The following is a 16,521-nucleotide window of genomic DNA, read 5'->3' on the forward strand; positions in this document are numbered from 1 at the left end:
ATGATGGGAATTTTCTTCAATTACTTTTCCTTGCCTTAGCATAATAGTATACATATACTCTTAGTACCCAACACAGTGAAGTTGGATCACAACATACTCCAGGTTTCTATGCAAATAATATCATGTCAGTCTTCTATAGTATAACATGATGTTTTCTGAGATTATTTCAGTCCTGTACTCACCAAAGGTTTCCATGTTCTTAAATCTAATGAACACTTTGCAGTCCCCATCTTCCTTGCTCTTTCTGAAACACTAAATACAGTTGACTACATAGTCCTGGAAAACGTTTTTTCTCTTGGATTGTGTGAAAGTAAACTCTCCTGGTTTTCCTCCTACCTTTCTAGCTATTGTGAATCTCCTTTGCAAGTTCTCCTCTATCTTGCCTTAAACATTGGGAGTTCCTTCAGATTCTGTCCCTTCACTTTCTCCCTTGGCAATGTCATTCTTGTCCAAGGTTTCAGTTACTATTTACATGCCAATAACTACAGGACAATATTCCAGCCCACACTTCATTTCTAAGCTCTGGACATGTATACTCAACTTCCTACTCAAAGCATCTCAGATTAGCTTTCCCCAAACTGAACTCATCATTCTCTCTCATCCCAACTTTCTCCTCTTTTCATGTTCCCAATATTGGTAAATGATATGTAACCCCAAACTCAAGGCAAGAACCTACAGTCCACCCTTGATTATCTCCTCTTTCAAGTCCCTCATACCACCAAGCATTAAATCATCATTCCCAAAACTCCTCTTGATTTTATCTACTCCTTTGCATCTCCATCCCCACTACCCTAGTGTAAGTGAGAATCCATCATGTACTCTTCAACTACTTCTTAATTGTCCTCTTCATATATACAGGTACTCTTGCCCATCTCCAAATTTACTCTTCCTGCTATATTTAAAACACAAATTTATGATAATCTCCAATGAATTTCTGTTGTCCTTAGAAGAAAATCCAAATTCCTTTGCATGATCCAACCATTTATGTCTCCAACTCTATCAGACACCATCCTGTCCATCAGTCTATGCTCCTGCCCCCCTAAATTTCTTTCAAGTCTAAAAAGTCTTGTCGCCGAAACCGGTTTGGCTCAGTGGATAGAGCGTCAGCCTGCGGACTGGAAGGTCCCTGGTTCGATTCCGGTCAAGGGCATGTACCTGGGTTGCGGGCACATCCCCAGTGGGGGTTGTGCAGGAGGCAGCTGATCGATGTTTCTCTCTCATCGATGTTTCTAACTCTCTATCTCTCTCCCTTTCTCTCTGTAAAAAAATCAATAAAATATATTTAAAAACATAAAAAAATATAAAAATAAAAAGTCTTGTCTTAAGTTCTGCATAAGTTGTCCCCTCACTGTGAAACACCATGGCATTTTCTTGATTTCCTAACTCATTCTTCAGGGCTCAGACTAACACCATACTTCTGTGAGAGAACCTCTGTCACCTCTCAGCCAGCTTGGATTCCCCACTTTACAAACTCACCACACTTGAAAAACCTGCTCAATATGTGTCTTGCCTGCTAGATGTAAACTCTATGAGGGTAGGGACCATGTCTCTTTCATTAAACATTGCAGCATTAGATAAATATGATTGGCTAAATTAATAAATGAAAGGATAAATGGCATGCCCAAATAAAAATATTGAGCTATATTACATATTAATGGGCCTCTGATTTTTTCTTGTCTTGGAATTTTTTTTTCATAGTCTCAGAATTTGCTTCCATGCCTAAGAATTAGAATTTAAACACTGTCCTCTGGTCAGGTGCCAAAACTGCCCAAAAGACAAAACTAATAAGTTGCTGAGCATTGATCAAGGCACCCAAAAGCCCAGGACCAAAAACATAAAACATGCCATGTCTTCTACTGCCCTAGGGCAAACTGGTTCCTGTTTTTCATAAAACAAGAAACAAACAAAGAAAAAGAAAAGGAGGAGGAAGAGGAGAGGAAGTAGAAGAGGGGGAGGGAGGGAGAAGAAGAAAGAAGGGAAAAGGGAACATCTACCACCCATTGGGCCTTTTAGCAAAAACTGGTAAACCATTTAACCAATCTGTATTCTTCAAATTTCCAGTGAGTCAGATAGTTGAAATGGTATGTTACAGCTGTTCTCAAATATGTTTATGAACAACTGTGCCAAAAGCAATTATCATGTCATAAAAAATATCAGTGAAAAATACAGTCTTAGTTTCTGAAACAACACATGACACAAGCCAAAAGGGTAGCAACAGAATGATTCCATCTAAGCCTGCTCAAGGACACCTCCAAACCTGGCCTAACACATCTACCCTGCACATGATATGGACTGTGAAGGGTGGGCCTGGGAGGATAAGAACATAAAAGAAGGGAGAAGGAAGAACAGAGGTAGAAAAAAAGACTGAAAGAGGACTTCAGAATAATGCATACTCACTCAGTAGAAGACTGGGGCTTGTAAACAGGGATAAGAATTGAGATTCCCCTCATCCCTGCCTCTCTACACCCACCTCTAACTCTTTGCTAGGAACTAAATATGATGGAATTTTATAAAATGGGAAACAAAAGAGGAAATATAAAGGCCTAGGTTACCTCATATTCATCAAAAAATCTTCATGGTTTCCTCTGTTCAAGCACAGGTCATCGCCATAGAGAAGAAAACTCACAAACAGGATCATTAAGATCTCAATGGAACATTTTCCTCGATCTACAAAATCACCGTTAAAAACATATGGGTTATACCCTGAGGGGAGGCCATTCTGTGGAAGGAAGAGAGGGGAAAAACAAGCCGTTACAAAAATATACTTTTAAAATAAGGCTTTGTACTTAATGTCCCTGTGAACATGGCGAAAAGAAGCTGAGTCTGTTCTTTCATTTGGGAAAATTTTCTCAGTTGCTTGAGTCAGTTTCACTCTTCTAGGGCAGGCATCTCCTGCAAGGGACCTTGAAAGTGAAGAATTATCTTGGGGCAGGAAGATATCAGGGGATGGGGATTGCTCATTCTACCCACCATCTACTATGAGTTTTCTCTAAAAGGAGCTGATATTTGTCCTGTAAATAATGGCGACTCTCTTCCTTTTCCCTGTAAAAGAGGGAAACTTCTAAGGGGCCCTGTGTTTAACTTCTCTGGGCTTTATGAGATTGCCTCAAATTGCAAAAGGAGAATGACACTATATCCCCCACCCCCAGATCAAATGACAATGGATACTAAAGTGCCCAGGAATGTGTAAGGCACCGATAATTGCATGTAAGGCTAATACACCAGTACACTCTGATACAATCACACTAAGTATTGATAGCCAGTGTGTGTTCTCACTTCTCACTGACCAGACCATATTAACTGTTAAATATTTTGATTATCACTCCTGGGTATGAGATAATACCTTTAAACACAGTGTTAGCATGAAAAATAACTGGGATCAGGAAAATATACTCGAAAACAAGTATTCACAAAGATATATGCACCCCTATGTTCATTGCAGCATTATTCATGGTGGCCAAGACATGGAAACAACCAAAGTGTCCTGTGATAGAGGACTGGATAAAGAAGATGTGGTACATATACACAATGGAATACTACTCATGGATGGACCTTGAGAATATTATGCTAAGTGAAATAAGTCAGTCAGAAAAAGCTAAGAACCATATGATTTCACTCATATGTGGGACATAAAACTGAAATTCATGAGCACAAACAGCAGTGTGGTGGTTGCTGGAGGAAAGGTGATGGGGGATGAAGAGGGTCCTAATATATGGTAACGGAAGTTTTGATTTCGGGTGATGGGCACACAGTACAATATACAGATCTTGTAACATAGAAACCCACCATATTAACCAATGTTACCCCAATAAATTTAATTTTTAAAAAAAGTTAATTCTTGACATTAAAATTTAAAATACCAATCAGAGCTAAATAAAAGAAAGAATGGTTGGAAAATACATTATTGACCATAAAGAGCAAGCAGACAAAAAATCTTTCACACAGAACAAAAAGGACCATTGGCTCCTAACTGCTTGCCTGCCTGCCTGCCTGATCGTCCCTGACCACTCTGCCTGCCTGCCTGCCTGCCTGATCACCCCTAACTGCCTAACTGCTCACCTGCCCACCTGATTATCCCTAACTGCCTCTGCCTCAGCCCCTGCCGCCGCAGCTTCATCCAGAAGAATGTCCAGAATGACGTCCAGAAGGTCATTTGGCTATCCGGTCTAATTAGCATTTTAGGCTTTTAAATATATTTTATTGATTTTTTACAGAGAGGAAAGGAGAGGGATAGAGAGTTAGAAACATCAATGGGAGAGAAACATCGATCAGCTGTCTCTTGCACACCTCCTACTGGGGATGTGCCCGCAACCAAGGTACATGCCCTTGGCCAGAATCGAACCTGGGACCTTTCAGTCCGCAGGCTGACGCTCTATCCACTGAGCCAAACTGGTTAGGGTCAGCATTTTAGGCTTTTATTATTATAGATATTTGGATGGTAAACATGTTTTCAACTGTGATGACAAATTTTCTTGTATTAGAACTTACTAATCTCCAGTTAAATCAAACTTTGCTTATAGGCATTTTATCTCTACTGTGTTCAAAGAATAATGAATTTCTTTAATCAAATATAATTTTAAGTCAAAAATAATAATGGTCAGCTGGGCCATCTACTTTATACAGCATGCTTGACACCCAATGAGTTTTAACATTTTCAAAAAGTCACACACATTGTCAAAAGACTGAGATTTGTGATCATGAAGGCCATTCAATAGAATATATCAGTCTCTAGAAGTGATTCTAAAAGGAGTTCTAAATGTGTATACACGTTGAGCCTCTTAAGTCAGCTGCTTCAAAGAAGGCAAGACTCATTTGGATGTATAAGGTCTGCCTTGTTGGTTCAGGATTAGACATATTACTTTATATAGTCTGAGTCAAAAATGCTTTAGTTTTAGAATAATACAGGAACTGGAAGATAGATAAGAGGATGAGGAGCTAAGTCTCCTGAGACATAAGTCTCTAGAACATTTAGGCTTCGAATTACTGAGATTTCTGGGTTTCCTTCAAAGAAGCAAAACCTGCTGCTATACCCCATCCTTCACTCAGTTCCAGCAAACCAAACTCTCTAGCTTATTCTGCAGCTGATATACAATAAACCATCTATGACATGGAAATGAATTTGACAAATATAGAAAAATCAGGGTAACCACAATTCAGATGACCTGCAGGGGGGAAAAGAGCAGACTACAATTAATTACTTTGAGTAGAGACAAAAACAAGATTATTTCCCTATATTGTCACCTGTTGTCTACTGGAGCATTTTAAAATAGACATCTAGAAGGTATCCCAACTTATGTGGACATTTTTGTGCACATCATATAATAACTTCTGTACCTCAACTCCACAATATTTTAATTTTATATCTTTTGAGAACCCTATTTTAGAGATCTGTTCTTTTGATTGCAACACACTGCTTTAATCTCAAAAGGAAAGGGATTGACTACTGTGGCAGTGTGAAGCATATCAGGATAGAGAAAAATAGAAAATATTTAATGAACTTCTCAACTGGAAAATCACAGGCATGGGGGGGTGGAGGATGGTAAGAAGAGAGAAAGAAAACAAACAAACACCAAGATGGCAAGGCTTCCAATGGACAGCGTCGGTATGACACCCACAGGGTTAAGAGTTAATTAGCTTCTCTGTGTCCATGTGCATCCCTTTTTCAGCTTCAGGAGGTCTCCATTCACAGCATGAATTTAACAAAATAATTTGCCAATACTTGATCTAAAATTTCAAGCTTTGCTTCCAGTGAGGAAAAATGTCTTGCAATGTTAGCAAGGCTAACTAAGGCTCTGAATGAAGTATTTAAAATTGGTCACTCTAATTAAGCAAAAGTGGCTGATTTAAATTAATTCGTTCAGAAAATAAAATCTAAAAATATGACCTAACCAATGCTATGTAAATTGGTTCACTTGATGATATTGGAGCCATATAAAGTTGAGATGCCTTTGAACACAGGCCTGTCATAGGTAACAGTGTGATGCCCAGAGGAAAAAAATATTTTCAAACCCAGATAGGAATATGACCTGAAAATGTCTGGCTTAGTGAAAAGGTGCTAAATGATATAATTTTTAAGGACAACCAAATATTGTTTTCATTTTTTTATTATTGTCATTCCTCACCCAAGGATATTTTTCCATTGATTTTTAGAATGGGAGGGAGGGAGAGAAACATTGATGTGAGAGAGACACATTGATTGGTTGCCTCCCACACACACCCCAATAGAGCCTGCAACCGAGGTATGTGCCCTTGACTGGAATCAAACCCAGGACCTTTCAGTACATGGGCTGACCCTCTATCCAGTGAGCCAAACCAGCTAGGACAAGGACAACCAAATTTTAAAGAAACCAAAATCTTAAAACAAACAATCAAGAACAATCATTAGTGTGAATCTCATCATTTATTGCAATGCATCACAAAAACTATCTATAATAATAAAAGCGTAATATGCTAATTAGACTGAATGACCTTCCGGACGACCACGCTATGACACACTGGCGCCAGGCCAGCCAAGGCGGGTGTGATGCGATTTGTCAGGGGTCCGGGCATTGCCCCATGATCGCCCCACAGAGGCCACCAATCGGTGGGCTGTAGTTGGTGGGCGGGAAGCCTGGGTGCCAGATGCCAGAGGGAAGCCGGTGCCAGCAGCTGGGGGAAGGAAGGCCTACTCTTGCACAAATTTCATGCATCGGGCCTCTAGTCTATATACATAAAAGGCTAAGTGACCGACCATCCATCTGTCCGTCCGTCCCATGACTGGTACATATGATGCATACTGGCAACTTAAAAATAAACATTGACTCACGTATGCTCAATACATATAAAGCTCTCGCTGGTGCCAAGCATACGCGTGCATTTCGATCTGTCATTGTCGATCGTGAATTTGGTTGTTTTTTGTTGACATTCTGAAGCTAAAAGAAAGCAGTGTTGTCAACAGAATATATCTGAAGACCAACTATTGGCACAACGTACCTCTGAAGCCGAAAGAAGCCAGCGTCATCGAAAGAATGTATTGAGTGTTTTTACTGTTAATGTGGTATATAGGGAGATACTGGAATAAGTTTAATCAATTTATCATTGTTTTTATCAATGTTTTTATACCATGTTTTTGTTTTTATATCATGTTTTTGTTGTTTTTACATCATGTCTTTGTTGCTTTTACATCATGTCATTGTTGTTATATATATTCATATATTATTTTTCATATACATTTTACTAGTTCTCTTTTATCTCTGACACTTCTATTATAGAGAAAGGGCGAATAGCAATATTAAAATATTTCTTCTAATTAACTTCCTTTCAATGTGCACGAATCTGTGCACTGGGCCACTAGTATACGAATAAAATCTTTTCCAATCCTCCAAAACTTTCCTTCATGATTTAGGCAATTACTAAAATTATTTGATTGTCTTAAATGTCACCTCCTCCAGGAAGTCTCCCACGAGATTAGGTACCACTCCAATGTGCTCCCTTGGAGTCTCATGTTTATCCCAATTATAACTCATCCCACCCTGAACTGTCCTGTTGTTTTATTAATTGACCTTCCTTCTAAACTAAACTGATGTCTTTGGAGCCAAAACCTGTGTTTCAGTCAGACTGTACCACCAACCCTTAGCAGAATACCTCATTCCTAATAGGCGTTTAATACATATACATAAAATGAATGAACTTCATATTCATCTATGTATCATTCCACAGTTTATATAGTAACTTGAACACTAGGGATCAGATAGAAGTTTATTGAATAAATAAATTAGTAGACAGATTCCATTTAACATATGTTTGAATAACAATAGAAGTCTTAAACTAAACCAACCACTTGAATAAAAAGAGTAATATGACTTGGCTGGTGTGGATCACTGGTTGAGTGTGTATCTATCAACACAGTTTGATTCCTGGTCAGGGCACATACCTGGGTTGTGGGCTCAATCCCCAGTAGGGGGCATGCAGGAGGCAGCTGATCAATGATTCTCTCTCATCATTGATGTTTCTCTCTCTCTCTCCCTTCCTCTCTAAAATTATACATATATATATCCATATCCATATCCTATATAATAAAGAGGTAATATGCAAACTGACCCTCCATCATGCCATCACAAGATTGCTGCGCCCACAGCGGAGGCAGGGTTTCCGTAATGAGCCATAACGAGTGATCAACAGGGACCTGAGGCTGTGTTGCACCAGGCTGGGGTGGGGGACCTGAGGCTGTGCCCCCTCACCTGATGGGGCTTGACAGGGGACTTCAGGCCACACCCCCCGCCCGGGCCACAGGACCTGAGGCCTCACCCCCTGCCCCGGGCTGGGGGACCTCAGGCCATGGCCCCCACTCTAGCACCAGGCCAGGGGACCTGAGGGTGCACTGGGGAACCTGAGGCTGTGCCCCCCCTGCCTGGCACCGGGCCAGGGGACCTGAGGCTGTGCCCCCGACCCAGCAGGGCTTGATGGGGGACCTGAGGCTGTGCCCCCCACCCGGCGGGGCTTGATGGGGGTGGGGCAGGCCGGGTCTGGATCTCACCCAATGGGGGTGGGGCCAGCCGGGTCTGGGTCTCGCATGATTTCGAGGTGCACGTGGGTGGACGGGGACTTGACTCTGGGTCCTGTGGCATGCCCCAGACTCTGACAGGAGGAAGATTTTCATATACATTTTACTAATTTTCTTTCATCACTGACAAATAGCAATATTAAAATATTTCCTCTAATTAATTCCCTTTTAATGTGCACAAATTTTGTGCACTAGGCCATTGTGTGTGTGTGTGTGTGTGTGTGTGTGTGTGTGTATCCTATATAATAAAAGGCTAATATGCAAATCAACCGAACGGTGGAACAACCGGTTGCTATTATGTGCACTGACCACCAGGGGCAAACACTCAACGCAGGAGCTGCCCCCTGGTGGTCAGTACACTTCCACAGGGGGAGAACTGCTCAGCCAGAAGCCAAGCTCACTGCTGGCGAGCACAGCGGTGGCGGTGGCAGGAGTGCTAAGGATGTCCTACTGACAGATGTCCCTGGGGAGCGGGCCTAAGCCATCAGTCACACATCCCCTGAGGGCTCCTGGACTGCGAGAGAGTGCAGGCCAGGCTGAGGAACCCCCCTTCCCCCCGAGTACACAGATTTTGTGCACCAGGCCTCTAGTATATATATATATATATTTTAAAGTAATGTGATGAGGCATCTCAGGGAACCCTACATTACAACTGTTGCTCTCAGGCTATGTCCTTGTTTGGCCTTGGGCAGGACCCAGTCCTGCAGCCTACTCATCCTATCTATATACAGTGGGGCCTTGACTTACGAGTTTAATTTGTTCCGTGACGGAGCTCGTAACTCAAATTACTCGTATGTCAAATCAACAGTGAACGAGTGAGACACGTGATGCTGGGCTGATGTTGTGGCATTCACTGTGACGTTTGCTACACCAACTAGTGGTGGGGTATCTGAAGCTGGCTTGTAACCTGAATTTTAGCTCGCAACTCAAAGCAAAAAATTGGCCGAGAGATGGCTCCTATCTCGAAAAACTCATTAGTCAGGACACTCGTAAGTCAAGGCCCCACTGTATATAAAAGCCTAAGTGACTGGCCGACCAGCCAGTAGCTATGATACGCACTGACCACCAGAGGGCAGATGCTCAACACAGGAACTGCCGAGCTGTGGTCACTTGACAGCAGTGGTTCTCGGGTGACACACCTGGAACCAGAGAGGAGGGAGCCCGATTCCGGAATGTGTCACCTGAGAACTGCCCTCTCACAATCCGGGACCCCTTGGGGGATGTCATAGAGCCAGTTTCGGCCTGATCCCCACAAGCCAGGCCAAGGGACCCCACCAGTGCACGGCACTAGGCCTCTAGTACTGTCTAAAAGAACTGACGAAGAAGAAATTGTCTAGCAAAACACCAACTGAAAGATAAAATTTTTCCTGATTTCAAAGCCTGAGGTTTTCCTGGTTTCTACTTTGGCTTGATAGAGAAGAATCAGTTAGTGGGAGCATAATATAAACATGGTCATTTATAGCTCCAAGAATCTCCAAGAGGATGTAGTTTGCCAAACTATTCCCTATCATTCAAGTTCAATTGGAACTTGAATAAACTAAAAATAATTTTCATGAATAAAATTAAGATAGGTTGATAATGTTAAATAAGGATCAGTTAAAGCATGGTCTCTAACTTCTAAACAGAAGACAGCTGGCCCATGGATTACAGTGAGGCAGCTAAATCCTATGCGCTCCTATGAATGAACCAGAGGAAAGCCCCACATGCAGGGCATTACCAGTAATCAGGATTGAACATGCTGTGGATGCATTGAATATCACAGTGAGAATCAGCACCATCACAGAAACTCTATCATTTCCTGAAGCAATCAAGCGATTGCTTGGGTCGTAGCACCTGTTGTAATCCCTTCACAGGCGACCTTTGTATTTGATGCCAAAAGAGAAATCCACCCCTCCCCACCATTTTCCTCATTTTAAGATGTTCTTCCTTTCCTCCTCATCTACTTTCCTTGCCCATTACTTTTATCTCAACTAATCTTTCTTTTTTTAATGTTCACTAAGGCCCAATAATGATACTTATTCATACTGTAAGCATTGCTGAAGTGAATTTTCCAGATCACTGAAGCGTACTCCTTTAAAAGCTGGACTACATTTTAAAATTATTTGAATCACTTTGGCTAGGAATTTTTAAAATGTGCATTTGTTTCTTTACTCCTTAACAAAGTACACACTGTAGAACTTGAAACCTTCTTGACCATGCAGACACATCAAACTAAGCATGCCCTTAGGCCCTCTGAGAATTATAGAACGCTCTTCCCAATCTATACACACAGCCCCCGATCCCTGAAGATTACTACTTCATTGCCCACCTCATTTTTAGAGTTCTAGATCTCCTCTTACTGTCAGGAACAGCTTTACTTTTCTTCACTGTCACTGAATCTCACTTTCACCTTTCCCCTCCCACTCCCTAATCTGTTGGGGGGTGGAGGAGCCAGACTGGCAAACTTGCAGAAAACGTGTCATATAAGGTTTTACGGATATATGTTCACTGGTCTTTGAGTAAGGGCCTAGGACCTCTCCTGTGAGTAAGGTGCATTGGACAAGAATTTCAAGAGCTCAGAGACCCTTTTTACTTAATTCTGGGTTCCCGTGGAAGTGATAAGTAGATGGGAGTTTGACCTCGGGGTACAAATATCACTGTCATTTGTATTCATGTATAAACATTGTTTTCAGAACAGTTTGTATTCATGATTTTAGGAAGCACTATAGCCTATACTCTGCCATCTATCATCATTCCTCATTTAAACTTTGGATTAAAAAATGAGAAAGAAAAAGGCAAAATACTGACTTTTATAAGTTAGTGATCATCAAATAGCATAGCTTTCTGAGACATCTCTGTCCTGCCCTTTTCTTTCTCAGCCCTTAATTTAGGACTCTCATTACCCAGAAGCTAAGAGACTCACATCATCATAAGCACACCAGGTCATTCTCCCTTCTCAGACACCATTAATTACACCATCTTTTCAATTTCTTAAAGTGGAACCTTGCTGTCATCAAGGCCTCTTCCCGCAATTTCCCCTTTTTAAATCAGGCAATTTCAAGATTCTGGTGCATGTGTTTTTTTCCATGTCTAAGGTGCATTTTACCTGCTTCTCACTACAGCCTTTAAAATGCTAATTCATGGCTCTTGCAGACTTCTGCTTTCCAAACAAGCCTCTCACCTCCCTCTACCAAAATCCATCCCAAATTATAGTGCCCACTCTTTCATCACTGGCCTCTCAATCTCTACTTCGTGAACACTCTCATTGGTTAACTCTCAAAATATTTCTTGCTCTCATGTGAAAGCTATATTTTCACCTTTAGTTCTTTTTATAATACTTCTTACCACCCACCTCCTCCTGTTCCATCTTTACATTAGCACCTTCCAGTTTTACTAGTATATATTCCATATAGTTTACCAATGGCATTAAAGCAATATGTTGGAATTCTCTCTTTTCTCAAGTCTACTCCAGAGGCCTTTCCCTGATCACACCTTAGTATCTTCAACTACCACTCGAGAAATTTTCTTTTCTAAATGCCTTGGAAGTCACTTTCCCCATTTAATTTACTCAACTATTTTCCCTTTTATGTATTTCCCAAAACTTCCAGAGCAATCATTACCAGATTTTCTTCTGTGGTTATTCCACACACACCTCTGCCCCTCCTCCTTCCTCACATTATAATTGTCAACAATACTAGGTCTGAACTTCTGAACATTTATATGGTGCTATATAGAGTTTCACAAATTCCATTCCCCAAACTGTGCAATTCCTTGGTGTCCTCTCACCATTCTATCATTTCTATCTCTATCATAGCTTTCTGGTTTGGACAGTAGAATCCCAATTTCATAGTAAATAAACTCCCTTCTGCCTTCAACTCATTCAGAAAGACTTCCCTCTGGAAATCTGAGCCTGTCTTAAATACACTGCTGTACTCCTGGCTCCTGCAGCCCTCCAGGAGGAAAGGATCTATTCTTCCACAGGATGGACACCTCAGAGTCAGGAGTGGGGGAGGGTCTACTTACTCCTCAGAGCCACTCAAATACCAACCCAGCTTTTTATGTTGCCAGCATCAGGTAAAAGCTTCTACTCTTCCTTCAAGGCCCATGACCTGTGGCTACACTTCCTTCCCCTGCTCCCAGTCTCTTAGTCCTGTCACAAACTCACTTAATACACCTGCTTTCCACATGCTTGACCTCCTCGTGGCCACTATTCTCTTTTACTTACTCCAGTTGCCCACTTTCTGGACCTCACCTTGGACCCATTCACCCCCTAAGATTACGCCCCTTGCAACTTCCCATCCATTCTGTTCCTAAGGCCCTAACCCCAGTTAGTCTGCTCCCTTACCTTAGAGAACATGCCAATCCATCACTCCTCCCATTTCTCCCAGTTGATTGGCCCATCTGGCTTCTCTTCCTTCCCTGCCCAGTTTGGATTCTGGGGCTGATTTCTAGACTGCTCTTTGCCAGTACCCTCAGCTCCCTACCAGCAAACCTTTGGCTGGACTTCCTGACACCAACCCACTACCTGGGCAGCCTCCCATTTCCTCTGACCCCACTCTATGGCTATCATGCTCTAGATCCTTGCTTAGGCCTCCTGCAGTCTCAACGTAATCACCTCCTAAGTGCCAGCTCCATTCATCCACTCCTGGTTTGGTCTGCTCCTTTCCCTTCCAAGCTTCCATTCTGAACAGATGACATGCAAACCTTTCATTTCTATAATAACCTAGTACTTAAAAGTGCTTTTGAATATTTGTTATTTTATTCATAAGAAAATCTCTTATGAGGTGGAAGCTCAAGAATATTGTAGCCAAAAGAAAAATTAAGGTTTATGATGTTATGTGACTTAAGCTCTCACAGTCTCCAGAGTAGAACTGATTGACCACCATGATAATGAGAATATATTTTATTTCAGTCCATTTGAGACACCTATGCTGTGCCCAATTATTCAACATGCTACTTGTGGGGATGACACATTAATCAAAGACAGATAAAGGGACATCACTGTGAAGGCAGGGGTCACCTCAGGGTCAGTTTTCTACATGCAGCCATCCCAGAAGCAAACATTCAGTTGACAACAGCTGAGTCAGAGAGAGAATTGATTCCAATCCAAGAGATGCAGAGAAATCCCATGCAGACCAAGTTGCTCTGTGTCCTCTGTGTGGACCCCCACCATCAAAACCCAACAAATGAAGAGGAGCCATGGCACTGGAAGAGCAACTGAGCCCAGCAATGGTGAATCGGGTAGAGAAGAGAGCAATGTGGAACTTACTGTGGGGACTCCTTCCAGACATAATTAGTATGCATTGGAAGAGAAGACTGGTATGTGATATGCTCACTTCTGAACAAAATAAAATAAAACAGACTGCTCCCCTCCCCATCCCGTGCCATCTAGACATCTACGATGTAATAAAGACCCCAAATACAATCAGGTACAAATCCCAAGGGTTATACAGATAACAATAACATTGAACAAAGACCCAAATTAAATTTAAAAAATTATGAAATATGTGTAAGAAAAACCCAAAGGATATCCCTCTACAAATCTTTCAGCTTCTTGCATAAAAGCTGCTATATTTCATCTGTATTTGTACACATCCCTAATAAAACAAATATTATCTTCCCTAGGATTGCTCCCAACAAAAATGCAAATATTTAGCAAAATAATCACTTACCTTGGAGAAGATCAAAAGGAGATCCTCTAATTTTCCATGTAAATCGCCTGGAGGGCAAATGAAAAATCACTCTTCAGCAGGAAACAAGAAAATGCCCATTTTGTTACAGAATTTTACAAACTGAAATACTGCTAATATAGTCCAACCATTCTCGGGGCATTGGGTTTTTACCCTGTGATGATATTAATTCCAGGGTGCTATGGAAACTTTGTCGCCTTTCTAGAGAGGACAGCATCCAATATTGCAATTATCTATTCACTCTTGCCATTTACGCAGTGCTTACCTTAGTCTGTACCAAGCACTGTATTACAGGTTTACATTAATTATCTTGTTCAGTCCTTATAACCACTCTATCAGATGGATATTATTTTCATTATTCTCATTTTACAAATGAGGCTCAGAGTAGTTAAGTAACTTATGTAAAGTTACCCAACTACCAAGTGTCAGAGCTGGAATTCAAACCCAATTTTATCTCATTTCCAAACTAAAGCCCTCATCGATTATTCTGTAATATAATCTCTAAAGCAGCAATAGTATCTATCCTGGCATCAAACACCCATGTGTTAAAAAAAACACAACACCCATGTGTTTCCTCTATACCCAGTGCATAGCAGGAACTCAATACATACATTTAATTGCTAAATACGTAGCTTTTTAAAGCCATGTTTTAAAGAATATGTTCAGACAGTTGAATTAGAAACTTAAAAAGTATGAGTAGATGGCTCACATTCTTTTGATGAGACAGTTATAAAAAAATTAAAAGGAAAGCATTGCTTTATAAAACTCAGCCAACTAAGGGAAACCATATGAATATATGAAGCCATTAATTTAAAAACAAGAGTGAAAATATGAATATTTAAAAGGCCTACTTGGATAATTATTTCTAGGTAAATATTTATCTTTCATAAGCTCTGATCATAAATATTTACTCTTTGTATCCAACTTAATTACCAAATAGAATTTAATTTGGAAAAAAATTTCCTCAATTTGTTTAAAAACCCACAACCAAATTCAAACAAATATATGCAACAAAATACTCCAATTATAATGGGAATGATAAAATTAAAATCCTTATCACCAGCACTTATTCATAAAATGACTATAATATTAACATTAAGAGCATATTAATACTATTGTATACTTAAATCTCATGATTTCATGTGGTCTCACTCTAAATCTAAAAAATAAAAATGGAAGGACTTTTTACTTATCAGTTAAATATATTTTTTACTTATTTTATTTTTCTAATTGGCTTCAGGGTGATTCATCTTTCAAAGATTTGGATAGACAGAAGTGTTGAAGCTCTCATGCTAAAAATGAATTTGTTTCAGCATATTAAGAGTAGAGACTATAAAAACATTTTTAACTTCTACTTGGGCAGCAAACAAAAAAATCCATATCATGGAAAGATAGCTACAGAAAGGTACTTTCACTGCAAACAAAAACATGAGTGCAAAATTGGTTATGATTTATAACATAACTGTAGACTAAAACACCTATATTTCTTGTGTGTGTGTCATCCTTGCACAGAGGCCATGCTAACCTTCTCTGTATCATTCCAATTTTAGTATATGTGCTGCAGAAGTGAGCATAAAACACCTCCTATATTTCATGCATATTGAGAACCATGTAGCATGTTTAGATGTGCATATAAAATATGCATCTGGAAATTAAGATAATGGTAAAATTACATCACAATTTCTTTCCCTCTCCTACTACTAAATTAAACAGAAGATGTTTTTGAAAGTTTGAACCTAATTTTAAATTTTATTTTAAATAATGGCCAATTTTTATAAGTTCAATGGGGTTATTAAAAATAGAAAATAATTCCCATGCTATGGGAACCTACTGACCTTGGCTTTTCCTTTTACTAATGGTGCTATGTGAGAAAAGCTTAGAAATAAATGCCCAAGATGCAGGGATCATTAAATGAATGGAACTGTCCCATCAATCTATATTCCCTAATCTTTGTCTCACGATGGAAAATGAAACATCAATCAGAGCAGTACATGATGTGGAGTTAAAATAGCAGATACGCAGCTGCCTCTAACTAGAGGGCCTGATTTTAATCCTGACCCTGTCACTAACCAGCTGAGTAAGCTTGGCATGTTAGACAGATGGTCTCTGTAAGAGCTTCTCATTGCTGTGATTCCAGGATTCCATGTCCTCCAATTAATTCATGTCTTCTTCCAGATCCTTTTGTCCAAAGAAAAGTCACAATGGCACCTGGAGGTATACTGAAAATATGCGGGGACAGGCCCTACTCTGTTTGGCCTATTTTATACACTCCGAGAGCAAATCTAGCCCTGGCTCCATAGGCTTCATGCA

General features: G+C 40.4%; 1 protein-coding gene and 1 non-coding gene across 3 annotated transcripts in view; both read right to left on the reverse strand.

The window, feature by feature from the left end:
• PPEF1 (protein phosphatase with EF-hand domain 1) overlaps positions 1 to 16,521 on the reverse strand; it is a 117,865-nt gene that overhangs the window by 25,812 nt on the left and 75,532 nt on the right. For both annotated transcript variants that reach the window (XM_036306097.1, XM_036306096.1), the window contains 2 exons: positions 14,194 to 14,240; positions 2,553 to 2,719 (listed from right to left, as the gene is read on the reverse strand). In XM_036306097.1, coding sequence (XP_036161990.1) covers positions 2,553 to 2,719; positions 14,194 to 14,240 — 214 coding nt within the window. The remainder of the gene's footprint in view (positions 1 to 2,552; positions 2,720 to 14,193; positions 14,241 to 16,521) is intronic.
• Positions 15,681 to 15,785, reverse strand: LOC118654823. Its single transcript, XR_004967088.1, has one exon. It is a non-coding gene; the product is annotated as a U6 spliceosomal RNA (small nuclear RNA).

The sequence above is a fragment of the Myotis myotis genome, unplaced genomic scaffold, assembly GCF_014108235.1.
Source record: "Myotis myotis isolate mMyoMyo1 unplaced genomic scaffold, mMyoMyo1.p scaffold_m19_p_4, whole genome shotgun sequence".
NCBI lineage: Eukaryota > Metazoa > Chordata > Mammalia > Chiroptera > Vespertilionidae > Myotis > Myotis myotis.